Raw genomic sequence first — 27,318 nt, 5'->3', positions numbered from 1 at the left:
TTCCCCAATCGAGATGAGATCCTGTCTGTTGGCTTTGCAGTCCGTGCACGCGGTACTTCGGCTGGACTTGTCGCTCGCTGAAATGTGATCGAAACCGCGCAGACCGCCTTTCGCGGGGCTGTACCATGCAGGTACCGACCTACCGATGTGCTGTGTACCGCAGGTGGCTGGAACAATGTTGGACCATTTCCGGGCCCACTTTCACGGGCTCGCAGTGTGAGGTGCTTGTCAGCAGGTGGGTCCAGACTCTGGAATTGAAGCAAAGTGGCACCTGGTAGCTGGTTGGCAGAGAATCGGCCTGCTCTCAGGCCGGGTGGCTCCATGGGGCTGGAGTTGCTGGAGACTGAGCCCTGCGCCCTGACAGATTGTGGCAGGTGGCAGCTGGCCTATCGGAGACCAATCCCAGCGCAAATCGCCAAGGTGTCCAAGGTGTCCTTGCAATCACTGACAGCGGACGGGGGGCCTGACAACAAGAGCCGTCAGTAGCGGCGAGCAACCGACTTCGAATTTAGAAATCAACAGCATTGACGTTGATATCCGTCGCAGGCCGCACAACAACATACCTGAAGATGAAGCTGACGCAGCTACTGCTCTCGGCCAGCTTGTTGCTGGTGCCAGGGCTGGCCCACAACATCCAGTTGCCGGCGCATGGCCGCGAGTGCTTTCACGAGAACCTCCATGCCGGCGACAAGATGACCGTCACCTTCCAGGTCGGCGATCGCGAGTTTGGCAGCGCGGGGAATCTTGACATTGACTTTTGGGTGCGTCCTTTCTCTATCTAGCTGTGATCGTTGATTCTCTTTACTGATAACCTCCAGATCACCAACCCCATCGGCCAGTACGAGTTCAACGAAAAGTCCGTCTCCAACGGCGACTTCTCATTCGACGCCAAGCACGACGGCAAGTACACATACTGCTTCGGCAACGAGCACTGGGGCGCCAACACCAAGGAGGTCTCGTTTAACGTACACGGCATTGTCTACGTCTCCGAGGCCGACGTGCCTCAAGATCCCCTAGAGGTCGAAGTCCGCAAGATGGCCGAGCTGCTGGAGCGCGTCAAGGACGAGCAGAGCTACATCGTGGTCCGCGAGCGCACGCACCGCAACACGGCTGAGAGCACAAACAGCCGAGTCAAGTGGTGGAACATCTTCGTGATTGGCGTCGTCATCGGGGAAAGCCTCTTCCAGGTCTGGTGGCTGCGCCGCTTCTTCGAGGTAGGACGGCCAAGAGTCTGAGTCTAGGAAAGCATTTCTCGTCACAGAGGGTGCTGACTACTCGGCGTGCAGGTCAAGAGGGTGGTTTGAACGAGAAGCTACTTCTTCTGCTACTGCTACTGCTACGAGTACGACTTACTGGCGACTACTGCTGCTATCGGCTTATGCGTTTGTTCTCACGTCTAGTCCACGTTTGGCGCTGGATCGAGAGAGAGGCAGAGAGGGCAAAAAATGGGACCGTGGGTTTCTTTGGCGTCTTGGATGAGCATGTTCATATCATACCACATAAATCAATGTTCGATGTACACTGTCGCGACGGCTATGTACAAGTTCCCGGGCTTGCACCGGATGATATTAATAAACGACCTTCAATGATGCCTGGGCGATGTCCACGTGAAAGGACAAGATCATTGTACATTTCATTCCATCATCTACTTGATGCTCACGGCGCATATTACAAACCATCATGGCTCATGTCGGCAAGTCATATCAGCAGAGTTCCTCCAGATATATATCCCAATGCCCAACCAACAACAGAGAAAGGAAAAAAAAAAAATCGGAGAAGATAGTCTAAAATTAAGCATCCGGCCCCAACCCCTCAACCCTCTCCTCCCCCTCAGCCCCCTTCACAACCGGCAACTCGACTTCCTTAACCGGGTGCACCAACATGGGCGGCAAACACATCCTCCCCTCACCCCCCTTCATCCTCCCCGGCGTACTTCCATCCTTCTCCTTCCCCATATCCTCCACCACCTCAAACTCCTCCCCACCATCATTGTTCACCCTCAGCCCCATCCACCTCTTATACAAATTCCCTGCAAACCCCGCATTATAGAACCACGTTAGTCCCCTCATATTATGCTCCCTCTCCCCGTACACACTCGTCCTTGCTCCCCCGGACGCCCCATTCTTTCCTGCGTTCAGCACTCCCGCGAGATACTCTGTCGGCCAAGCACGATCCACATACACTGGATGCGGCGCGTACACCGCTTTAAGCCCGTGATGAAGCGCTACCGTGGCGGGCCACATCTCGGGGAAGGCGTGCTGCTTCTTGAGGAAGGTGTGTCGGTGCATGAGCAATAGTAATCGGCGGGACATGCGCGATGCGGTGATGATTTGTGCGCGGCGAGGGGGCTTGCCGCGGGGTCCCGAGGTGGTGTTGTAGCCTGTTATGTCGTCGGCCAAAGGCCAGGTCGTGCCATCGGGGTCGAAGATCGGGCTGAGGGTGATCAGATCGGCGTCTTCGCCTACGCCCCAGGTGTAGGCGTCTTGTTCGTAGGTTGTGGGTGGGGAGGGGTCAGACGAGGGGTCGAGCCAGTCGGAGGGGGACTCGGGGCGGAGGGGGCCCCAGATGGGTTGTTCGCTGTGGGGAGTGGAAGGGGACTTGTTGTTGGTCTTCTCTTTGAAGTTACCAAGGTCCCAGGGGTTGTCGACGCCGACGGTGCCGTGCTCGACCTGCACGCGAACCATCTGCTTGAAATCCTCCCAAGAACCGTGGACAGCCGGCACATAGTACCTCCCATTGCGCTCCCACAGCCCCTTACGCGGCTGCTCCTTCGCCCAGCGCTCCAACTTGGTAAACAGATCCAGATAGTGACCAATATACCGGATATCCATCTCCCACTGCCAGAAGTAATCATACTCCGGATGATTATGCGCAAAATACTGCATGGCCATCTGCAAGCCGCGGTACGAGCCGTGCACAGGCAAGTTCGGACCACGCGTCCAGAGGTCGAGGATACCCTGGTAGACGGCAAGCATTTGGGTCTGCGACCAGAAGGTGACCAGCCCGCGGAACTCTTCGGGAATGGTCTCGTTGATGTGTCGTCGGTAGGTCTCTTCGTCTGCCCAAACGGGGTTCGCCGCGTCGTTACGGACTTGGACTAGGAGATGGACGTCGTAGCTGCCGCCTGAGGCAAGAGAGAGCTCGGAGATGAGAGCTCGCAGGTTTAGGATGTCTTCTTCGCGCCAGACAAACTCGTCCCAGCACCGGAGCACGACAGCCGTTCTGGGAAGATTGCCCGTCGGCTTGGCTGGCTCCTCGGTGGTGCTCTCTCTGGTATGACCGTCAGTAGTATCCCGCCCCTGGACCTTCGGGCTCTGGAGCTGAAGTCCATCGCCAATATAGAACCCCCTCGGCGGCGCTTCCTTCTCAACATACGGCTTATACCTTTCGGCATTCGCCTGATAACACCGACGCTGAACATTAGCCCAATCGATCTTCCTGTAATCAACCTTCCTTCCCCCCTCCCAAACTAGCTCAGCACCCTCACGATCACCCTCCTCCCCAACACCTAATCCACCAGCCCCAACCGAGTACCCATACCCATAAGGCCCATACCGTCCAAACCGATCAAAGCAGATATCTTCCGGCAGCGACAGCAACTCATACGAGCCCAGAATATTCTCTGGGAACCCGCTCGGCCGTCCCTCCAGATACCGAATCCCCGGCACCTTCACCAACCCCTCCTCGTCCAGCGAGCACTCCCGAATCCCATCCCCCTCGACAGTCGGCAACACCGCCGACGGATGCCCCCCAAACGGCTTACTCTTCGGCATCGGCCTCTTCTGCACCTCCGCCTGCCACGTCTGCGGCTTGGTCACGTTAAAAAGTTCCTCGCCCTCCGTTAGCGGGGGATACTGCGGTTTGTTTTCCTTGAGCAACACCAAAGTCTTCACACCGCCGTAGTACCTCGTTAGGAAGTCGAACTTTTCCCATGGCGGTGGGGGTTCGTGATTATTAGCAGCAGGTCGCTTGTTCTTGTGGGCCTCAGCTATGCGCCTATTCTCCAGCTGGCTGGCGCGAATCAGGACGAGAATGAAGATGATGATGGTGGTGATCATGCCAATGCAGAGGCAGCGGATGACGCGGTTGGGGAGGCGGTAGAGATGCTTTGGTTTTCGGGTGGCCGGCCGCCGGGTCTGGGCGGTGGCGACGTTTCGGCGAGTAGGGCCAGCAGATATCATGGCCGCGGACGAGGAGGTCGAGGCGGATGTGTGTCGGGAGTTGTCTGACGAGGCATCGGTGAGATCGTCGTCATCTTCTTCCTCGTCATCTGAGGTGTCTGAGGAATCGGAGTAGCGCTCTTTGGTTGTTGGGGAGCGCTGGGAGCGATGTGTGCGCTCCTGGCGAGGGACTTCTCGGTATAACGGCAGCTTTGGCCGTCTTGATCTCGAGTCGCGGGACCGAGTGAGGTTTAGGAGACCCATCTTGAGAGGGGTCGCAAGAAAAAAAAATTGGGACAACTGGGGAGGGGTGATGGGTATCAAGATAAAGTGGGATGGCAGTGATCAACTTCTCCCCGAGCCTTGAACCAGCCCCTCGGCACTCAAAGTCCAACCCACAGCGGGCCGGTCAACGTTCCCCGTTTCAAGTGCACTCGCCTTTTCCGCGGCGACTTGTCTCACTCGGAGAGTCGCCGTCTACCAAATCGGCGGGTGGCGCGGGACGGCACGTGTCGCGACCACGATGCAAATGTAAACAGTAATGATTTCCGGGGAACCTGGACCAAAAGCTGTGGCTGGACCATGGGGTTGGCCGGTTGGTGCTGCGACACAACGCGAGGCTGGGCTCAGCTGCCGACAGCGCTTCTGTGGCACCTACACGAGGGTTAGCCAAAGTCAGACTTTCAAGAAGCCCTGTCAATGTGATATGCATGCGGCCATGGTTAGGCTACATCATTCAGGGCTTTGTAGTTCCTTTGCCCAACCAACCAACCCATGTTTTACATACAATGTAAGTCATCCACACAGCCACTTAACTGCTGCATTGTAGCTCCCTTAATGCAGCACCTGAACACCAACCCTTTGATGCCAAGACATCCGCATCACAGCTCATTCTGCAAGTTAGGTGCACCCAGAATGTCTGTTTCACACACCTGCTATCGGGATTGGAAGTGTTGGATGCTTATCCCGCAGGATGCCCGCGTTATGAAGTGCTGGGCGAAGCCATACAAAGAAGCGGGCGAATCAAGGCTGTCGGGCAATGGTTGCACATAGCAATCCTCAAACCTCACTCTATCTTACTGCAGTGCCCAGTGTGCAAAGAGGTGAGAGAGGGAATGATATGGCAACACCGTTCTCATCGACACCCAAAGCCCCAATTTCAGTGTGTCCTCTCTAGCGAGGTGATCTCTGCATCTTTATCCCCGTCTGAGCATCACCTCGCTTCTCACTACTGCTCCCTCCAGCCCTTTCCTCCTCCCTGCCCTATTCCCGGATGACGGATGGGAAAACGGAGGTTTCGTTCTCTGTTCAGGATGGCAAACCGCTCGGCCACTCCAATGAAATGGCAGGATGAATCTCTGCTCTACCATATCACTCCATCTGAAGATACAGGCAGTCATCCAGCAGAAAGTTCAGCCACCATCCCGGCCTCACGACGTCAAAACGCATTGCGTCAGGAGGCCACATTCGATCCTCGCAACTTCCCAGATGGCATCGAGGTTTGGTACGATTGTGAAGATGCTATTTGTGACATATGCTTTGTCCATGGACTCTCAGGCAGTCGTGATTCCACCTGGACACACAAGTCAAAGACAACACCGTGGCCAAAGGAGTTCCTTCCACAAGAGGATACATTCAGGCGGTCTCGCCTTTTGACGTTTGGATATGACGCATATGTGGTCAAGTCTGGCTATGGGGGAAGTTCTGGAGCATCAAAGAACCGGCTTCATGATCATGCAAACAACCTTCTCAATGACCTTTGCATGATACGGCGCAGAGATCCCAACCGTCCTTTGATCTTAGTGGCACATAGCTTTGGTGGAATCGTCTGCAAAAAAGCACTGCTCTTTGCGCATACAAAGAGCGAGCTCGGTATGCCATATAAAAATATACTCAAGTCACTCTGCGGCATCATCTTCTTAGGCACCCCGCATTCAGGGGCTGCAATTGCACGGTGGGGAGATTGGACAGCAACTGCACTTGGTCTGACCGGACTTGTTTCAGTAAATACAACACTCCTCGATGTGCTACAGAATGACAACGAGGTGCTCGCATCTGTTCACGATGAGTTTGTCAACCTATTGCGCGACTTGCAGGCCAAGCGGACCCTTCGTGTTGTTTGTGTTTTTGAAGAGCTCAAAACAAAGGTCATTAAGTGCTTGGGAGGTGGGGTCAATGAAGTAGAAGTTGTTGAAAAGGAACTCGGCAGTAAGTAGGGACTTTTTTCCACGATTGTTTTTAGGACGTCTTTTGCTGACTTTTAAAAAGGTATTACCGGGGTGGCCGAACTTTAGCAGTAAGTAAATCCACGAAATTGTCGTTTGTCTTCATCACCCATTTCCTCCACCACCACCACCACCTCCTCCTCCTCCTCCTCCGGCAACACTCTCTAGCTGACATTATCCAATATGGTCAGTTCATGCCAGCCACTCCGACATGGTCAAGTTCGCTTCAACAAACGAAACTGGATATGGAAGACTACTCTGGCATCTGGAGGAGATGATGCAGTCTGCTACAGAATTCAACATCGACGGTATGTGAAATGCCTGTGGGAAGTTGTGTATAGCGACTCGTCTCGTCTATAATGGACACGTCAATAACAATCGCCTGTGTCCTATCCGTTCCACCATGCCGCTATTTGCCCTGGCAATTAACTAATCGTTTTTTTAACACAGCCCTTCTTCGCTCGCTGGCGTTCAAGGAAATGAACAGTAGATATAACCAATTCAGGACATATGACCATCGCCCTGCGGCCAACACCTGCAATTGGCTCTTAGACACGCAAGAATACAAGAAATGGATGGATAGTCGGAACCATAGCATACTACGGATACAAGGAAAACCCGGCTCTGGCAAGTCGACGCTCATGTATTTCCTTGTCGAACATTTGAAAGAAAGCGGCACAAATTCCTTTCGCCATATGTCACTTTTTCATCCACGGCCGCGGCTCCTCTCGACCAAGTCAAAAGGCCACTCCTCGAATTCGTTACGACATTCAATAAGAAGATGAAGTCAATGGGTTCAAGACCTGACACCGATTGGCAATGGGAATGCGGAGAACTTCAAGAATATGGGCAAGCAGCTACCCGCAAGGCACTTTGGGTCGTTCTCGATGCTCTAGATGAAGTGGAGGCTCCGAGTCAGTCTGATTATCACTCGGCTAGAGATCCTACACAACGACAACGCCAGGCAAACATCCAGACAGCAAAGAATATCATCCAGGCTGTGGATAACTTCATTACCGACATAAACAGGAAGGGGGGGTACTCGAGGTTTAAGTTGCGTGTCTGCCTGGCCCGTCGCAACTACCCCATCCTTCAAGATCTAAGATCCACAGCCCCAGTTCAGGTGCATGAGCACAATAACAAAGATATTGAAACATATCTAACGGACAAGCTTGAATCCACATTAGGGGAGTGGATGATACAAAGCCTTATCTGGAGAGCTTCCGGGGTCTTTATATGGGCATGTTTTGTCGCACGGAGAATCTTGGATCGTATAAGCGAACATGACGGCCTCGAAACCACCTGGAAGGAGATTGATGAAGTTCCCGACGAACTTGACGATCTTTATCAGCGTATTATTGACGCAGCCAAAGAAAAAGACAAGCCTAGACTGCTGAGGTTGATTCTCTGGCTTTGCTACCAGTATTTTCCGAGTGCTTTGAACATCTGGAAACTACGCGACGCCATGACCGTTTGCCCAGGATTCATGCCTAAAAGCCAATCGCTCAAAGGAGCACAACAGGATTTGGACTGGTCTCGAAACAACAAAAAAATTCATAGAACAACAGCTTGAGACCAGAAGCCTGGGCATCTTGGAAGTTCCGGACACCGATTCTACGCATTCCACACCAAGGCCACAATTCATTCATCAAACCGAGAAGGACTTTATGCTTGAAAGCGGGCTCAAAATCCTTGAAAGGTCGGTGATTGGCAGCTCAGATCACCAGCTCGATGATAACGAAAAAGGCCGTGCGCACTATATGTTGTCAAGAACCTGCATCCTATATTTTACGATGGATAAACTGTTGGCGGACGAATCCGTCCACAGCCTGGAGAATCCTATTTTGCCGGCGATGCATGAGCCCAAGCACATTAATGGCATAATGAATAATCTGGACGACCGTTACCCATTCCTCCAGTAAGCAATCCTGCTCTGGGCCAACCATGCCAGAATTAGCGATAATTTGGGCATCCCACAGGGAGACCTTCTTGACTACTTCCAGTGCAGGCAAGATAGAGTGCGACTAGGATTAATCATGAAGCTAATGGATATCTTCTATGCAACAGATACCTATAAAGAGTGGTATCTCACTGATCACGAATTACACGTTCCACTGGACGTAGTGGACAATAACCGGCCAAACCCCTTCGATCGATCATGACACGGTTTATCACTTGACCCGGCGGATCCAGAAGTCTCTAGCAGAGGAATGACGTTAATGCATCTCTTCGCACGAGGTGGACTCCTCAAACCTATAACGCTTATATTTGAAGAGGCGCCCGATGATGCTGCATGCCATCTTACAAGACGACTCTCCTGCTTTGGCCAAACTCCCATTCTCACGGCAGCTAAACACGGTTGGCATCGCATCGTGAAATGGCTATATGAACAATACGATTTGGCTTATAATAACAGCGGTCAGTTGATCGAATATTTCACAGAAAGCTCAGTTTGTGCAAGAGAGAGGATCAGTTCAACCTATTTCATTAGGCGTTGTATGAAGAATGGAAGGACATTTCCTGGTGTTTAGCAATGCATTTACCTCAACTTGCTGGCATTAATGACACCAACCTGGCTGTACTGGATGTCGCGTTGGATTATCGTTCCAGTTCTGACAGCATGGTCGACAAGTTTTCAAATCGCGATGTCAATACCACGGGGACACTTGGTGAAGCACTGCTTCATATTGCTGTTCGACATTCCTAGATTGAGTTGGTAAAGAAGCTCTTGGCGAAAGGTGCTAATGTGTGTTTGAGAGATGATCGGGAGAGAACTCCAATCCATCTAGCAATTGGTGGCAAGCCCTATGACTTCGAATGCGTTAAACGAGGAACAACATCAGCTCCTATACTAGAGCCGCTCATCACACAAGGCAAAGATGCAATTCAAGCACTCAACCTTCAAGATCAGTGGGGGAATACACCGCTTCATCGAGCCGTTAGTGTGGTAATCAGGAGATACTTGAGCTGCTTATGCGGTACAGTGCCCATATCAACCTCAACCTGCAAAATGATGATGGATTGACTGTTCTCCACAGAGCAGTTATAAGTTATTGGCAATGTTCTGAAAGCCTCAAAATTTTGTTGGGTGCACTAGGAATATGTATAGATTGTCGGGATAAGCATGGCCGAACCCCTCTCACGTGGGCAGCGATTTGTCGTTCTGGTGGAAAGATTGAGGCTCTGCTCGAAAAGAGGGCCGATCTCCACCAACGAGATGTTCAAGGTAGAACTGCGTATTGATATGCCATCCATTGGGACTGGGATATGGAAATGGATGACGAGATTCGAGACCATGTCGAAATGTTCCACGTGTGGATATCGAAAGATCAGCGGAAGAAAGCCCAAGAAGAAACGGGGAGAATTTTGGAGAAAGCTGGGGCCACAGAAAGGGATTTGGAGATATTGCAAGATGATTTCGAGGATTCAGCGGAGTCAATGGATGGCGGTTCAGATAGTTTCTCAAAAGCACCAGAATTAGGGGTTGGGGAAGTCGGATTGGGCAATGAGGCTGAGTATTTGGCGCAAATAAGAAAGAACTCCAAGTTTGAGGGCATGGGAGGGGTCGAAGATCGAGCGGACTTGGACGACGCAGAGGCGTTTCACACCGATCAAGGACTGATCCCATCCGGAAATATTGGAAGCACCATGGCCATGTTCTCTTTTCATCAAAGTGCGCCTAGTATGGAGTGGCAGGGACCGTATGATTTGAGTCTGATCTATCCAGCTCAAGTTCCATCATTGGGAGAGGAACCGAGATTTCAGAGTTGATTCACAAGGCAGATGGAGTCTTTATATGGGCACGCCTTGTGGCTGAGCGAGTGATAAGATCAAGCTGATATGAATTTAAAACCCTTGATGCAATTTTGAAGGAAGTGGGACATGTGCCGGAGGAGCTCGACGATCTTTATTCCAGCATCCTTGAAGGTGTCCGCCGCAAAAGCAGACCTGAGTTAATCAAGTTGATGCGTCGAATTTGTTATGCTAACTAAGCAGCCGCTGAATGTTCTGGAATTGCATCACGCTATGGCAATCAGTGAAAAAAATTCCCCCTGACAAGTTATTGGTTAAGGGAGCTGTCAAAAATGAAAACGCATATCAAGAAGAGGAGATCTAGCAACTGATAGAACAATTCAAGGCTAAGTGTTTGGGTCTCGTTGAATTCATCAGCGAGGGACGGAAAGCACAGTTCATTCACCAGACTGTGAAGGACTTTATACTCCGACGAGGGCTTGGAATGCTGGAGGCCTCGGTTAACGACAATAACCAAAAGTTGGATGATAATGAGCAAGGCCGTGCACACTACCAGCTGGCAAGGATTTGCATTCAGTATTTCACAATGAGGGAGATCTTGGAACATCCGATACTGCGGGAGCTCAAAGAGCCTGTCATACCATGTTTCTACGTCAATTATCACAATTATTTATGACATACTGATGCAGTTAAAGCAGGAATACCCATTGCTCAATTATGCAGTCTACCACTGGGATTACCATACATGACAGAGTGAGAAGGCCGGAATTTCTCAAGGGGACGTCCTCGACTACTTCTATTGGAGACCAGGTAAACAGCTGCTAGGGTTGATCTTGAAACTTCATGGTGTGATTGGGTTACTTTCCCCGCGGATTACGAGCTTGCGGAAATTGAATGTGTCTGTGAGCGGCCCTGGAAGTTACCAGCGCGTAATGATACAAATGGGATAATAAAGACCATGTTCCGCTTCATATCGGACTACATCTCCAAGATGGACGGCACCGGGGACTGTGTCCTCGAACCCCAGGCGACCTTCTCACCGTGCTTCGCACAGCCCTTTCTGGCCCCGCACCCCATGCGCTACGCCAAGATGCTCGCCGACAAGAATGAGCAGCATAACGCCAACGCCTGGCTGCTCAGCACCGGTTGGGTCGGCGCTGGCTTCGCCCAGGGCAGCAAGCGCTGCCCGCTCAAGTACACTCGTGCCATCCTCGACGCCATCCACTCGGGCAAGCTGGCCAAGGTCGAGCACGAGACCTACGATGTCTTCAACCTCCAGGTGCCCAAGACTTGCCTTGGTGTGCCCTCGGAGCTGCTCAACCCCAAGAACCGCTGGACTGCTGGTGCCCAGAGCTTTGAGACCGAGGTCAAGAAGCTCGGCAAGCTGTTCCTAGAGAACTTCAAGAAGTATGAGAGCGAGGCTATTGAGGATATCAAGAAGGCTGCGCCGGTTGTGTAAAAGGGGAGTTGAGCTTGAGGGTGACAAGTTAGTGGGATAGACTGGGTTCTTTTCCTTTTTGTTTGTCTGGTTTGCTGTTAAGCTGAGCATTGGGATACCGGCGCTGTTTTTCCTTTTTTCCATTTCTCTGAGATATAATTTTGAGGGGACTATATACAACTGTTATGCGTGGCTTGACGCCTGCAGTGCGGACTTTTGGAACTCTGGGCATCATCATCACTTGGATTGGAGGTAGAAACATTGGCTGCAAGTGGCCAAGCTGTTGGGTAGTTAGAGACTCGCAGCTGGTAGATGAGCTAAATTGACAGGGTTGGTCGACAATATTTCAATTCCTACCTTGTGATTATTGTTGATCAAACTGTGACTGTACTATGTAGGTATACTCTCCTGGTGCAAGAACCCTTTATTTTACTGTTTTTCCTGCTTTCTCCAGGAGTCATTGACGGAAACATATGGAGGAATGTTTTGAATGATCGGTCTTACAACTTCCACAATGGCGACCGTTAGGAAGTTCAGTTCAGCGGGTTAGTATGCATGCATCGATGGCAGACATCAATCGAGAGGAGGCAATTCTCATGCATCACTCACCCGCTTAGCCGTACTGACTACCTACCTAGCATTTGTAGTCCACTATTGAGGAACATAACATTCGATATTACTCGACCGTCATTGATCCTCAAGGCATGCAGTGTAGGTGTCTCAGAAGATGACAGGTTATTGATAACATGTGCCAAGAGAAATTATTACCGCTTACATCTTTAAGTAGGCTTGAAAAGAATAGGAAAACATATCTTTTGTGCCTTCTTTTCTTATAACTCTACATAGCGGTGCTGCATTTTCACCTTTCCTGACCCCCTTTATCCCTTCCCCTCTACCACCCGCCACGCCACCAAGTGACAGACAGCCCTGCAAAGGGCTCTGAACGGAAACCTACCACAGGTATCTACAGATCCGTCCTACACGATTTTTCTTAAGTAGGTAGGTCCAGCAAAAGTAAAATGCATGGCCCCGCCGGCTTGCAATTTGTTTTATTGTCACACCCACGATCGTTGGGATCTCGGTTGGCGGAATTGTTTTTGTTATCGCACTCTTGGCTGACTGTTGCCTCTTCATCTGCCATCGCCAAAAGAGATATCAACAGCCACGCTTGCTGTCTGGCAGCATTGTTGCAAGTAGCGGCGGCGCCATTTTTGTGGTCCTGGAGTGCAGTCCTCTATGGGCTGGCGGTCGCCTGGACATTCAATGCCTTCGCCAACGAGTACTACTGTCGCTGCGAGCCACCTGCTTGCGAATCAACCTCCTATGCCTCCTATCATGCTCCCAGTCCAACCAGTATCACCGGCGGAGCTGGCAGCAAATGAATGGCACCAGCACCGCTACTTCACATCGCCGCATGGCACGACCCGTTATGACGCCGTGCTGCAGTGGCTTAGTAACAGCAGCAATACACATTGGATCAACCCAGATCCCCTTGTGTTGCAACAAGAACCAAAACGCTAGGCATCTAGCGCACTGTATCGCCGGGTCACATGACCAAGGGGAGCCCCTCACCACCTTTTTCTTCTGAACCGGTATCCCAACCCCAGTCTCGACCACAATTTTTTGTGAGAGATCTGGCAGCGTTGGGACTAGCCTCTGAAGTGCTGTCACGAGAACCGAAACGACAAGCCCAATCCCCAGAACACCTTACTGGGCGACCGCTGCACCGCTTCCTTTACAGCTCTTCCCCCAGACACCAGGGCAGGAGCGCGCTGATATCGCTTTGTCATCTACGAGCTCTTACGTAGACATTTCACAGGATCAGGTCGGCACGGAAAGATTGACTCCATCTGCGACCCATCGTGTCGTGGTACGTTAGGGGTCGGATCAATGATTTCTAGTCAAAACTGCAAGATGATGATGTCGGTGAAATATAGTATGACCGAGGAAATGGTATTTGATACTAGGGTCTATGCCTCTTACAAAATAATCAGGGAGGGGAGGGGGTCGAGGCAAACGGCTACGTAAACCTTCCTAATGAAAATAGTTAACGGTAAATTCCCTCCGAACATACTTAGATTTGTAGAAGATGCCATTTACAGTAATTCTGATCACATACGTTCCAATGACAAACTCGATTCTTGTGTTCCAAGCTGTTGCAACGTTAGCACATTTATACATCATACTGTTATTGTTGCCTTTGTCTTCCTCCTATTAATAAGGGTGAGACAGAAGCCCCGCGAGTATAAAAACTAGTCGAAGTAAAAGAGTCGAAGCAAAAGACAGTAGGACAACAAGCGCGGTCTCGAGACTTCAAGACTGGAGAATCGTTCATTGCAACACTACCCAAGCATTACTTGAAGCAAAGAGCTTAGATACAGCAAAGAGACACCTGAGTGTCCGCGTTGCTGCCTGTAGGCAGGTTAGGCAGCAATAGTCTGATTAGATGATCCTTGTTGAAACAGCTCTTAGCCGCTAACGAAAATCGTCCCACGCCGCATGCAACAGCTTTCTAACTGCCCCACCTTCCACAGTACTTATTCTCGACATTTCGACTCTTCGGGCAGCGAGCGATTGAACCAGTAAAACTGTGTTTTGTCAGGAATGTCTGCTGCAATGATGGAGCACACATACCAATATCCGGGCGTTGATCTTCCATTGACATATCTTCGCTGCAATGATCCTGCGTATTGGGATGCCTTAAGATATGGAACCGCCATGGTTCCCATGTATGTTTTTGGATCATCGCAATCCAGTCATGAGACAAAGACGCCTATCCTACCGGTCCGAGAGGTCGCAATGATGATGGTCATGGATGCACTGACTGACAAGCCTAACTGGCACACCAAGATTGAAGACGAGACTATTGTAGCGAAATGGCGCCAGGAGGCCTTGACTCAGGATGAGATGGGGCTGTGGACTTACATCGTCCCGGAGTCGGTGCTGCGTTCAGGCTTCCGTGTGCCAAAGAAAACACGACTGATCTCAGAAAAGGCGTTTGATTATGTCAGTAAGCAGGCCGGTTCTAGCTTGGACGAAGCCGCTAACGTTGGGTGTGGAGGACAGTGTATTCAAGAGCTGAAACAAAAGGCAGAGTTTTTTTCAAAAAACTGGGCTCATTTACACTCTAAATGCCGATGCCAACGCAGTGATCAAGTCAGATAGCCTTGTCAGTTATGACCTTCACAATCAGTTCCAGCTCGCCTTCAAGAAATTGCAGGCAGAATAGCAGGCAGATCCTCTATGGCATCCTGGCACGGACACTTCCATGGTCCAAGACCTGGTTCACCCATCCTGGTACCCATTTGTCTACGGTGAGCAAGTTACTACTACCCTCTATCGTTCCTACTGGTATGGAGCTAGTTCCTGATGGGATTAGGAAAAACTAGGTTTCTCTGCGATGAGGTGGTTGGAGTAGAAGATGCTATCCAGCGGTGGGTAACAAAGGGAGCGCCGATCATCCCAAAGGTTGATCCAAGGAATACCAGCATCCTTTGGTCTGAAAAGTATCAGTGGCTACCGGCCAATGTCTCATTCCAAGACAATGGCACTGTCAAGTTCACAAGCTACATCAACAATCTGCACCCAACCAAGCATCCGGAAATATACCGGCTGACTGAACAGCTCATCGAGATTGCTATTCCAGCTTGGGATCGAATCCTCACGCCTTGGACGTATGAAGGCCGGCCTTGTATCACTCCTCGCCGGATTGGCCTCGGACCTTTGGTATAGTAAGAACAGGACATATACAGATTACCCAGCCAGTATTCAACTTCCAGAGCTGACTTTGAGACTTAGTGATGAGAACGGGGAACAAGCTGAAGAGCTATGGGATGAGCTTAATCTCGACCTCATTGCCTCATATGAGGCCGAACATGGAGAGATCGAAATTGACATGTGGCATGAAGACGCGCCAGAACACTATCTATCCCTTCGCGACCGAGAAGAGCTGCAGGACAAGGAGGCACGAAGGGCCCGAGACATTGCACGCATGAAATGGCAAAAGCTGCGAGAGCCGAAGCTTCCCGAGCCGGAGGAGTTCCGGCCACTTAATTTCGAGGCCTCCTCAGATCTTCGCACGCAATTTAAAGACACTGGACTGCAGGTCATCGTTAAAATGGCCTCCATTGAATTGACGCCTGAGAAGCCAATGTTTCCTGAAGGTGGTTGGCATGTAAGTTCTCCGAGGTTTCCTGAAATCAGTGTGTCTCTTCTTCTTCGGCCCATGCATTCAAGGACACCTTTTGCGCTAATTACCAGTGCTGCAGATCGAGGGCAAGAATAACGAGCATATAGTGGCAACCGCCTTGTACTACCTAGACTCTGACAATGTTACTCCGAGCTATTTGTCCTTTCGGATGGTCACCGATGAAGTACAGGAAGAGCTTTCAGAGCTCACTGGGCAAAACGAGCACGAGTTCTACGGATACGTCTGTGGAACGAGCTTAGTTGGTGGTCCAGCCATCCAAGCATACGGGCGTGTCGAAACGCGTGAAGGTCGTTTCCTCGCCTTCCCCAATGTCATGTATGTCATCCGGATCACCGCAAATTACATATGAATGCTTGAGCGCCTTTTCTGACATTATCCACTACCCAGGCAACATCGCGTGTCTGGTTTTGGCCTCAAGGACAAAACCAAGCCAGGTCACAGGCGCTTCATTGCTCTTTGGTTGGTCGACCCATCGCAGCGCATTATTTCCACAGCAAACGTCCCTCCACAACGTTTTGACTGGTGGGCCGAGGTTATGCGTGAGAACTTTTCGTCAGCAGCCAAGCATCTGTCAACCGATCCACCCCATCAGCAGTCCAGCGACGAAGAGGAACCTCTGACGACCAACGATGATGTGTTGCGCATGGTCTTCGGATCCTCGTACGCTCGCTTACCAGCGGAGCTCAAGGACATGATCTTGACGAAATGCAAGGAGATGGAGACTTTGATGACTAAGGAAGAAGCTGAGACGCATTTAAAACAGTTGATGGATGAGCGTACCATGTTTGATGGCAGGAAGGTAGGCTCTCCAAGAGAAGGGAGCTACAACTTCTGCGAACACTAGCTCTGTGTTGATCTAGAACGAACCTATCTGATCAGAGTGCGCAAGCAAACATATGGTCAAAGACCTTGATTGCCATCTTTATGTCTGAATAATTATGATGCATATCGCAGGAGATGTCGAATTTCTACCGTCATCATTACCTTGTGCACAAGGCCTCCTCTTCTTCTGTTGAACACAATGCTCCATACATCATGCGCGCCATCACTATCGCGAAGATTGGCTCGCATGTCCCGTTCTTTGCCTCCCGATGCTTCTTTGAAGCCGTCGATCTGGCAACGTGTTCGGTAATTCTGGTCTTCGTTCAGATCGTAGCTGCTTGGCCCTTTTGGTACTCTCACAAATAGATAGATGGGTAGAGCTGCAGAAGAACTTATCGCTCAACCTCAACAGCGGCGCGTAGGGTGGCGGCTGAGCCACATGAGCCAGCAGTGCCTCAACAATCTAACCAACTACGCTGTCCCCCGGCTAGAATGATATCGGGAGGTGGCACTTCCAGCAACTCTATCAAGTGCCAACTGCAGCAATAACTTGGACCACCTCTGCTGGATAGGGATGTCCGGGAGCCAGCGCATACTCTACCACCACAACTTGCCTAGCACGAGCTGCAGCGGCGTAATGCATGATAAATGCCATATGCGCAGATTCCCTCAGTGGATAAACATAACCACCCCCATGCAAGTAGACCATCGTTGCGCTTGAGTCTCTGGCACCGTTCGCAGTAACAGAGAGGATATGAAGAGTGGGTGGTGGAAGATTTTGTCTCCCAAGCTCCCTGTACATGCTGAAGACAAGAGGCTAGGACAGGCCGTCCTTTCGCTCCTGTCTCGTATTCATGTTTTCGTTATACTAATAAAAAAGACCTCTATGAGAGAATTCTTGTAGAAATCCAAGCAAGGATATCGGGGTGTTAGAGGAATGTCGACTTTTAAGCTTAGTACGTCGACTTAATATCCAGATTAGAAGTACTTAGCAGACAGTAGGCTGCATAGTGGCAAACTGCGTGTTAACCGGGAACGCCGCAGTACACCAAGGTCATGCTCATTACGCCGGCGAGCGTGGAGGTAGCATAGTCTACATACTACTTACACAAAAGATTGTATAAGGCCTGAAGGAAATTTGTGATTTGTTGTAAGTGCATATTCCAGGATTACGACATCTAGGCTTAAGTTCATCCTTCCTATCCGAGATATAGGAAAGAAATTATGATAGTGGGGTTGGCGAACGATCCCAAGGCATGCTAACCACCGGAGATAATTCAGCCAGCCAAACCAGATGGACAATCAGGCCATAGTTATTGCCACCGGCTTTAGGGACGGTAACTCGGATGACCGTAGATGAAGAACATGGTGGATATTCACAAAACAATTCTCGAGGTAGAAGTATTTGTTCACTTTGCAATAAGGCCTGCTAGTGCCGCAAAATGCAGAAGCAGCCTTCATACCTAATTTAGTCCTGTGACACAGGCTCAAGCCGAATATCTCCGTACTTTCTTGTAAAATGAGCCTATCACTCGTCGGCCGCGCACAGTCCAGGCCACCCTGTTGTTCAACTCTGCTGTTTTATTGCCCTTACTTGCCTCTGCACTTCCCATTCACTATTCCAGGCTTAGAGGTCTTTCTGCCCCAACCAAGGCTAATGCTCTCCTCGCAAGATCTTGAGGACTATGCCTGGGAGATTCAAGACGCCCTAAAAGTAGTAGTGGGCCGTCTCTCTGTTTCCCCTGGCCCACACACACGAAGAGCACTACACAGTGGTCTGAGGAGCTCCAGGTATCCAGAGACTCGGACCCCCAAATCTCCATGGAAGTTTTGCAGAGAGGCTTGTACGAATTTCTACAGAAACCAGGTTGCTTCCGCCGCTATCTTATCCGACTGGGTCGCACCCTCCAAGAACGGAGTGGTCCAAACGGTTCCGAAACGGAGGGTACCTGTTAAGCGGCACGGCTAACTTTCGGTCCACCATTACAGGTCATGTGTGTGAGGTACAACAGAGGTATATGCAGTCCGGCCTGCCCAAGTTGTTAATATATGCAAGGACTGATTAATCATGCGATATTCTTTGCAGTGAAAAAGACTGCACACAGGCGAGCTAGAGGTTACTGGGGTAGGCTTAGCATTTCTGCGTGGTTTTGTTTTTAGTAGACGACCTATACAAACCAAAGTAGCCTCCTGAACCCTCACCTTAATGAGGCTTATTATCTTAGCGCCAACCGTCCCACCCCTACCCCCACCGCCGCCCCTCTTCCCCGGGCCCACACCGAGCCCGCACACCCGATCCTCCAGCCGGCGCTCGGTGCGGCGAAAGGTCGGGGCACTAACATCCCGAGAGAGGAGGTCCGAAACCGGCTCCGCAAGGCCATCTCGCTAGCCACCTCCAAATGGCCTGCCAAGGCGGTAACCTTCAAAAAACATGGACAAGTGAATGCCACGGGCTGAGAAAGAACATCTGGTTGCCCATTATTTGACACAGAACTTGATAATTCCTGAACTCACTAGATCACAACACAGGCACAGAGTATCATCATCAAGACCTAAGATCACCTCGCGACAAGTAGACAACGATCTTCCAACCACTCGTCTCACCACAAGCACCTGCGACTTGCACCAACGCACTATTCGCAAGAGGTTATCATCCAGACCCCACATCCGATCGGCTACATGGCATCGGCGATCCCGAGTGACAAGCCATAGCTGTCATACGTTGCCATTAAATCAAAACATCCAGACGAGGTTCTTGTTTGCGCAGGCATGTACACATGTTTTGGAAGTCATTTTCCATCAGTCAGTGGAATACAGGGCAACTCGTGTGCCTCGCATTGTCTCCAAGAAGATACGTAATGATCTACACTCAACGATTTCAAAGGGCGAAAGAATAGAAACAGTGAGAAACTGGGTGTACGTAGGCTGTTGCTCAAATCAGCTGCATTTCCGGTCCCAGATCTCTCTTTGCTCCTCCGTGATCCCTGCCCGTTGAATCCGACACCTTAGTTATTTGCATGCAGCATCTTAGCTCTTTGGACACCAACGTTTATCTGAGGCCACCATACATGCGAGACCACAACAGAGGTCATTCCCACCGGTTACCCCAATGCTACCGTACCGATGTCCAGCTCAAGTCTATGGATGGGATGAGCATTCTATATCATAGAGCATGCATTAGCTGAACGCTACAATACAGGAGAAGCAGCCTAATTGGCGTAGTGCTTATGGTGAATAGACTGACGACATGTATGATGTGCCATTTTTTATAGCCCAATGACCCCTCAGGAAGATCTCATATACAGCAAGTCCCAGCGCACTCGTAGCTAGCCAAAAACACTCTCTCATCATAGTGCATACGGGTGCATACAATGACGGCATATACTCTTGCTTGGTTGCGACCCATAGACCCATTCACATTGAACCGATGATTGATCACATACACTCCAGCCAGCCTCAACACGCTAGTAGCCAGCTGAAAACACACTCTCAGCTGAGTTTGGCCGATAGCTCTGCATTACTGATGCAGAGCAATTCGGGGACATCTTCACAGGAATATCACCTCCAGAGGTTGTGTTATCTGATTCTGTTCTCCCACATTAGGAAGATTACATTCATTACTTATACCCTTTGATCTCCCTCTCCCCCCAGTGCTCGGCTTCTCCTCTCAGCAACTACAACACACTACAACACAGTTCTCAGAGTTCTCTTCCAAAGCACCAGAGTCACAAACTTCCTCATTGCTTTCACAAGTCTTCTTAGCTACCATGACCACCGAAGCAGCACCTCCCCAGTACACTCCGGGTTCGGCACCTCCGTCATACGAAAAGGTCATCGGCAAGCTTGATGCCGCCGTCAAGGCTAACCCGACGCCCAGTGCTATTGCGGATGCAATCAGCAATCTTAGCGACGCTGAGAAGGAGTCTCTTGCGTCTCATGACGCTGACAAGTTGGACTTCAAGTTCGACGAAGCGACCCCGGGAGGAGTTCAATAAGGGTTTGCATCATGCCATTCAGAACTCACGTGAACATCTGGAGTGGAACGCTGAGCAGTGCGCCACCGCTTGTAAGAAGGTTGCTGAGGACTTTTTGGCAGTGTTGAAAAAAGCCGTCCTCCATCTCCACTCTGGATGGCTCCGAGGCCTCCAAGAAGCTGGTCACAGATCTTCAGCAGCTCCGCCAGGTATGACATATTGCTCTTAACTACTATGTTTTGAGATTGGAGTTGAGGCATCTCAAAGGCCTACCTTAACCTCCTAGAGAGGAGCCGTCAAACTGCCATCAAAATTGCTCACCAGGCTCGCTGTACGTCATTCACCACCATCTCCCCGTGTCTACATCACCACAAGCTAACTTTTGTAACAGATTTTGACAGCGTCATTGTGAAAGTCGCTTTGGATGAAATGTATACGTCCGAAACCAGAGTAAACATCATCAAAGACTTCATCAATGTATGCTCATGGTTGTCCCACTACCAAAGAGCAACGCTGACCCAGTTATTTTAGGAGGTCGAGCAGCTCGAGACCGATTCCGAAGGGATTCAACATGATTTCAATGCGTTCACGGAAGAAATGGCGAAATATACTGGCCGCTTCGAGGGCTGGGCGAAGGAGAAAGAGAACGAAGTTACTGCCGAGATTGCGCAGCTTCGCGAGGAGATCGGCGATTTGGAGCAGAAGATCGCTAAAATCAAGTCGGCGCTCATCGGCCTCGACATCGCGGCCGGTGCTGCCAGTGTCGCAATTCCCATTCTAGGACTCGTTGCTTACGCAACAGGACCTTTTGCCCCTTTTATCATCGCTTTCGGCGCGTTTGCTGCCGTTGGCACACTCGCCTCCGTCATCGGCTTGGGCGTGAGCTTGAAAGGTTTTCCATTCCTACGTCCTTCCTCTTAGTGTGTTCTCGGTGGTTTTCTAACTCGATTCATAGTCTACCAGAGCAAGCTTGAGGATAAGCAGGAGAGGATGTAATCCCTCGAGGAGCAAAAGGGCATGATTGAGAAGTCACGCTCCGAGCTCATCGCGCTTAGAGAGACATTGAACACCGACGTCAAGGACGCTATCAACATTATCAACACCGTTTGAAACTACGTCCAGCTTGATGCAGTCGAACTTTTAGGCTACCTTGAGCACGGAGAGGAGCTCGCCGAGTTACCTGAGTACTTGGCTTGGCAATTGGGCGGCGCGGATGGTGCCTGTAAGCACTCTTCTCTTGACAATCTCATCCACTCTCCAACTTGTTCGAGCGATTGCTGACGAGACTACTAGATTGGGTGATCAGCGAGTACTTGACTAAGTATGCCAATTGTATGGCCAATTTCACCTCGCCTGAGACCCCTGCTCAGTAGAGAAGCAGCTTGGATATATCCTGGCTCGGATCATTTTTGCCTTTTTTGTTCCTAGAGTCTAGATAAAAAGATCGCCCGTTCAATGCTCAATGCACTACTCGAGTGCCCCGTGGCCTTGTTCCTGTTTGTTGGTCGATCACTGCCTTGTTCATAAGCCCGGTGGCTCTGACTGCGTGGCTAGCATGTCTATATAAGTCGTGATTCCTAGGCAGTTCATTTTTTTTGTCTTCTCAACTACAATCATGAACGTTGGTTTTCTCATCTTGAGAATCAAAAACTGCTTAAGCCCTAACCCGAAGGTCCTTAGCATCCAAAACCGTCACCCCTTTTCCAACAGCCACAGACCCCTAATAATACAGTAAGACATCCACAGCCCTCCCCTCGCCCTCACCTCAATCACTGCTGCACAACTTACTTCGACGGTGGTGCGGGCTCCCCTGTCGTTGGGAAGCTCATAAAGATTTTGAAATAATAATTCTGATTAGAGTCAGCAAGAGACCTCTCGAACCCTTCCAAAAAGCCACTCACATAAATCATCCACTGCAGCCCCGTCTACGTCCCAATCATGACAATCCTTACCCCCAGCCCATTCCACAACCCCGTGAACCCAATATCCTTATAAGTCCTGCTCATTACCTCGCCAAATCCCTCATCTGACTTGCAATACACATTCAACTTACTGACCATCACGTCTGCGGGATGGGACACCACAGCACACAATATCCCCGCCAGATACCCCACGGTGAACGACACCCCCCTCTGCGCCGCCCTGCCATAATCGCTCTTCTTTCCGGGCAACCCCTTCTAAAAAATTAGCTCAACAATCGTCTTGAACGAAGCAAACTTCATCGTACACGGAATCTGCCTGCTCCAAAAGGTATATAACCCCTTATACAGCCCACCCACCACCCCCTCCGCGGCAGCGATCGTCCTCAAGCCGTCCCCCATGCCCTTATAAGGGCTCGAATTTCCGCCTGCATCCTCACCTTTACCGCCTCGAGCGGACATGGCGCGATACCTGCCAAAAAACTCTGCCGCCTCCGATGCAGCGAGGTATATCTCCGTTTTGTACCGACATGCGTTTTCTGGGCCGGCCAGGTCGGAGTACATCTTTTTGAAGACCTCGTACCACCCTACTTGAAGGAGCTCTGCGCAGAGTAGCCAAGGAAGGTAGGCACCCAGCCAGTGAAAATACCCCGGAGGCCGAGCTCGTGGCGGTAGATGTGCTGTAGACCGCGGATGCTGGAGGGGTAGAGGGAGGAGTCGACGTGGCGGCGGACTTTGGCTAGGTCGAGGGGAGTTATTAGGGTGTGGGTTAAGCCCTGGGACAGAGATGTGAGCTTTGGTTATATTTTGTTAGGGAGGGAAGGGGGATGTGAAGGGGCTTACGCAGACAAGGAGACCAACGAGTGTGCAGGCCGCATAATGCTGCCCTGAGCAGAGCTTGATGTGGCCGGGCTCGGGCTTGATGATGGCAGTCGTACTGGAGATGAAATAGGTAGAATAGAGGTCCAGACGGGATTCATATGGTGTGTGTCCGTGTTCAATTTGCCTTGCAGGCGGCGAACTGTTTGGGGATGATCTCCCCAATGTCTCCTACTTAGCTTGGATGCTTGGGAAGAAAGGCATGATGGGTGATGTAGACGCAGACGCACTGGTTTAGGCCACTTTGATGGACATAGAGTGAGAAGCAAATGGCTTTGCTCAAAACAGAAAGGAGTTATATCCCTCCTTGGAGAGGTAAGCCTCAGGAAACCATGCAATAAGCAGTCATCTTCTGTCTCCCTGCTTAAACTCATGCGCTCGTTCTTTGTCAAGCAGGCTGACTACGCGCGAGGCAAGGATCTATTCTACAGAGCCATTCAAGCTTTCAAGACAGACTCGTGGTTCATAACGACCCGAACTGGAATGGAGCGTGGTACCGGTTAATATAAGCCCAATCGATGATGTCCATTTGGGCACCGCTGTCTACCAGTGTTAATGCTTTATGATTCCTCCAACGCGCTTTGACCCAGAGTCGGTTGTCGTTCTTGGAAGTCTGGGTCGCAGCCACTTCTCGGGCACACCCCCTTAGGTGCTTGGTTCTGGGGCCTCCTGAAGGCCCCTAATGCCCGTTTCCCGACTTCAAGAAGCTGGAATAGAGAACGTCCTTCGCAGTCGAGGCTCCCGTTTTCTCGTTATCGTCATACTCCCATTTCCGAAACTGCAGTCGTGTCGATTCAGCTCGTTCTACCGCATGGATTTCTGCCGCCTCCTCTGCTTCCACAATAGCGCTTCCATTTTTTGGCGCTGGTTTCCAAGGGTTCTTTGGCGCCTTGCGCGTCTTCCTATTGTGGCCCTTCTGTCCGCAATGGTAACAGACAAGCTCAGTCTTGGCCTTCTGGGCTGCGTCAATGTCCATGGGCCCGGCGTGGGTACCTGTGGCGGTCGACCTGGACGTCATCTTCTTTGATTCCTTGCCGTATATGGTCGTTTGTTTCCCCGCGCCGGTCTTCTCTTGTCGCTTCTGTTGGCGCCGCTCGTAAAGTCGGTTGTCGATCCAAACTACCATCTTAATGTATTCGACTAGAGTCTCGGGTTGATCCATCTTATATATTTCGTCCTTAACTTCCTCCTTCAGCCCTCCGTAGAAGAGTCGGATGAGGCCTTCTTCATTGATGCCGGAGTGAATGGAGTCCTGCCGGAATCGAGCAGCATATTCAGCGGCTGACTTGGTCTGTCAGAGCCGCCCCAGTCGCCCTTGGGCGCGAAGCTTCCGGTCAGGGTCTCCGAATACCTTGGTGATTTTTCTGCAGAGGCCTCGAAACTGGTAAAAATCTTCCGCGTGAGAGGTAGTCGCTCGTCGTGGTCGTGCTCCACATAGTCGGTCAAGGTCGGTTGGAACCACTGCATGGCCTTCCCTTCCAGGCGAGAGCTCGCATATGCTACCTTGGAGGCCTCGGTCGTGAACTGGTTCGCGATTGACCTTGAAGTACAGTCGCAATTTAACGAGGAACTTCACGAGCTCTTCGCGGTCACCCTTGTACGTGGGTGGTGGTTCAACCTTCGATCGTTTTTCTTGGACGATCTCGACACGGGTCTGGTTGCTCCCGCTCCGCAGTCGCGCAACTTCAGCCTCGAGCCTTTACACCGTGGCGATGAGGTTCTGCAGGAAGTCCTCAGAAGCCTGAGGGACCGAAGGACCTTGAGGGGTCACAGGGACGTCGTTTACATTGTCGCTAACAGCGGACATCATGATGGCGGTTTTGTCGCACCATCTTCCGGAACTGAACCGACCTCAGAACCAAAAGGGAGTCAGCAACTTGTGACGATTCCACAACCTCCTGGGATGGGTTCGAAGGTAGTAACCAGGTTGTAGGACCAGAGGGATTAGGGTCCTCACACAGTATCGTGGCTTACTGCGGTCACCAGTTGTTGGTTAACAACTGTTTTTATTGCTGACTGAGGAAGTCGTCATTGTAGTCCTAGAGATTGGAGATTCTATATACAGATTTATGCTCGAGGACCGTTGGTATGCCTGCCCTGCCATTCAAACTATCATCGACCGATTTCACGGTTATCGTCAAGGGTAGAGGTCGATTATCGGTGGTTCTTGGCGTCGATGATCTTTTCCTGCTTGTGTTGGTCCGTCTCCATGTCCCCCTCAATGCTTCCCTGTTGCGGAGCGGCTGCTGGTCCGCATCTTTGGCACCGGTGATTGGCTGTTGTCTGAGTAAATAAATAAGTAGACAGACAAGGGTTGCTTCAGCAACGCTATCATAGGCTGGTCAAACTGAAACAGCGTTCGTTATCCCAAACCTTGAATTGAGAAGAAAAGTGGTGTTGTTCAGCTAGACTGTTGTTGTTTGAAGCACTTTAATATTCTGCTAATAAGAGAATTTCTCATGAGGTTCTCAAAGCCTATATTCATCTCTGCGGACATGTTGAAGCTAGGCACGTATCACGTCTCTTGAGCCGTATTGCGAAACCGAGGCTTCACAGCCAACGCTCAACCCTAACCCTTCAATATGCATATGTCGACGGTGGCCGGAAGCCCAAGTTCGATCATGTCGATGACGTGGTGAACTTGATGTCTTTAGGTAAACGATAAGTCAGAGGAAGATCAAAATGGATTACAAGACCATGATTCTTTGTTTCATGTCCAGAGGGAAGGTGGAGCACCTTCCGAGAGAAAATGATTCCTTTTCCTGTGTTCTACTGGTTCTTATAGCTTAACACTCTTGCGTCTATTCTGCCATACCCAGGGCTTTCAGGTCGCCATTTAAGCCACTTCTCTCCGAAGTTCCTCTCGCATACGACCATACCCAGTGGAAAATTCGGCATCCCGTCCGCTCTGCCTTAGACAAGTCACTGAGGGTGGAGTTAGTAGTTGGGTCGGTGACGACCAGCGAATCCTCCATGTTGTATGTTTCTATCTTTTTATCTTCGATTCTCATCTCTTTTTTATCTCTGGATCTCTCTTGCATCCCAGGCTTTTAGTTCTCAACTTTACGAATCGGCTATTTTACTAGACCGATGTCCTACATGTATAGGTTGGTCTCTAGTTGGTTTCAGCCAGCCCCGAGCATTGTATTATTGAAGAGCGAGAGGCGGAAATCCGCGAATCGGACGTCTATCCCATTTGACCGATCTGCATGCTTCGTCAATCAGATGACCGTCTTCTACAAGAATTAGGGTAGTGAGGGGCAAAGTTGTCCAATCCACTTTGACTAACTATCAATGTTGACTGTCAAAGGACATTTTGCTCGGTGTGAATTGCACCGATTCTAGGCCTCGACTGAAGACAGCTGGAGTTTGTTTCTGTCCGCGATTGGCGCCATACATCAGTTATGATGTGCTGATGCGCTGATGCAACCTGTTCTGTTTCCTCCCATTCGTCATCCAGAACTCCCATCACCAATGGTCTCGTCGTCATAGTCGGACGCACCGGAACTATTCGTTCCACAGGCAGCGTCTCACCCAAACATGCCATTATCTATACTACCTACCTACCCATGTTATAGCAGCCAAAATGGCATAGTAAACCATCGCAGTATTGTACTGACGATGCGGCTGCCGATAGCGGATAAGGGATGAGGGGTCAAATCGAAAGTTGGAGAGCTGAATGGCGATCTGAGCCCAAGCAGTGGACCTGCTGAACGCATCGTGACCGCATCGCCGATCGCCGTCAGCGAGTCAAACCGTCAACTGCGGCTCCCGAGATGGGATCAGCTCCAAGCTAGCAACGCAGGCTGCAAGCCACCGCGTGTGCAGCCCAGTTGTGCAAAACCGTCCGATCCGGGTTTCTGTACCGTTGGGGCTCAAAAAGAATTGAGAGAGTTGAGTGGTCGATGTTGTGATTGTATTTCTGAACTATATACACA

The 27,318-nt window shown here is 50.6% G+C and overlaps 7 protein-coding genes across 7 annotated transcripts; 4 read left to right on the top strand and 3 right to left on the bottom strand.

Annotated features, from left to right (window-relative positions):
- Positions 1–569: 569 nt before the first annotated feature.
- On the top strand, positions 570–1,304 carry CTHT_0058050 (uncharacterized protein; the record flags this gene model as incomplete). Its single annotated transcript, XM_006696062.1, has 3 exons — positions 570–761; positions 819–1,214; positions 1,287–1,304. The coding sequence occupies 3 exons, from the start codon at positions 570–572 to the stop codon at positions 1,302–1,304; spliced, it is 606 nt and encodes a 201-aa protein (XP_006696125.1).
- A 486-nt stretch (positions 1,305–1,790) lies between these two features.
- Positions 1,791–4,424, bottom strand: CTHT_0058040 (uncharacterized protein; the record flags this gene model as incomplete). Its single annotated transcript, XM_006696061.1, has 1 exon — positions 1,791–4,424. The coding sequence occupies one exon, from the start codon at positions 4,422–4,424 to the stop codon at positions 1,791–1,793; it is 2,634 nt and encodes an 877-aa protein (XP_006696124.1).
- A 6,672-nt stretch (positions 4,425–11,096) lies between these two features.
- CTHT_0058030 (uncharacterized protein) lies at positions 11,097–11,597 on the top strand (the record flags this gene model as incomplete). The annotated part of the gene is made up of 1 exon (XM_006696060.1): positions 11,097–11,597. The coding sequence occupies one exon, from the start codon at positions 11,097–11,099 to the stop codon at positions 11,595–11,597; it is 501 nt and encodes a 166-aa protein (XP_006696123.1).
- A 2,697-nt stretch (positions 11,598–14,294) lies between these two features.
- On the top strand, positions 14,295–17,030 carry CTHT_0058020 (uncharacterized protein; the record flags this gene model as incomplete). The annotated part of the gene is made up of 7 exons (XM_006696059.1): positions 14,295–14,586; positions 14,956–15,307; positions 15,375–15,750; positions 15,845–16,101; positions 16,174–16,585; positions 16,741–16,909; positions 16,975–17,030. The coding sequence occupies 7 exons, from the start codon at positions 14,295–14,297 to the stop codon at positions 17,028–17,030; spliced, it is 1,914 nt and encodes a 637-aa protein (XP_006696122.1).
- Positions 17,031–20,375: 3,345 nt separating this feature from the next.
- On the top strand, positions 20,376–21,578 carry CTHT_0058010 (uncharacterized protein; the record flags this gene model as incomplete). Its single annotated transcript, XM_006696058.1, has 6 exons — positions 20,376–20,594; positions 20,717–20,791; positions 20,850–20,913; positions 20,974–21,059; positions 21,114–21,474; positions 21,538–21,578. The coding sequence occupies 6 exons, from the start codon at positions 20,376–20,378 to the stop codon at positions 21,576–21,578; spliced, it is 846 nt and encodes a 281-aa protein (XP_006696121.1).
- A 1,510-nt stretch (positions 21,579–23,088) lies between these two features.
- Positions 23,089–23,584, bottom strand: CTHT_0058000 (uncharacterized protein; the record flags this gene model as incomplete). The annotated part of the gene is made up of 3 exons (XM_006696057.1): positions 23,089–23,277; positions 23,345–23,438; positions 23,556–23,584. The coding sequence occupies 3 exons, from the start codon at positions 23,582–23,584 to the stop codon at positions 23,089–23,091; spliced, it is 312 nt and encodes a 103-aa protein (XP_006696120.1).
- A 475-nt stretch (positions 23,585–24,059) lies between these two features.
- CTHT_0057990 (uncharacterized protein) lies at positions 24,060–25,190 on the bottom strand (the record flags this gene model as incomplete). The annotated part of the gene is made up of 3 exons (XM_006696056.1): positions 24,060–24,604; positions 24,667–24,920; positions 25,084–25,190. The coding sequence occupies 3 exons, from the start codon at positions 25,188–25,190 to the stop codon at positions 24,060–24,062; spliced, it is 906 nt and encodes a 301-aa protein (XP_006696119.1).
- Between the last annotated feature and the right edge of the window lie 2,128 nt (positions 25,191–27,318).

The sequence above is a fragment of the Thermochaetoides thermophila genome (genome assembly GCF_000221225.1).
Source record: "Thermochaetoides thermophila DSM 1495 unplaced genomic scaffold scf7180000011820, whole genome shotgun sequence".
Taxonomy (NCBI): domain Eukaryota; kingdom Fungi; phylum Ascomycota; class Sordariomycetes; order Sordariales; family Chaetomiaceae; genus Thermochaetoides; species Thermochaetoides thermophila.
Note: the sequence above shows the minus strand (reverse complement) of the source record. Positions and strands in the feature narration are given on the sequence as shown.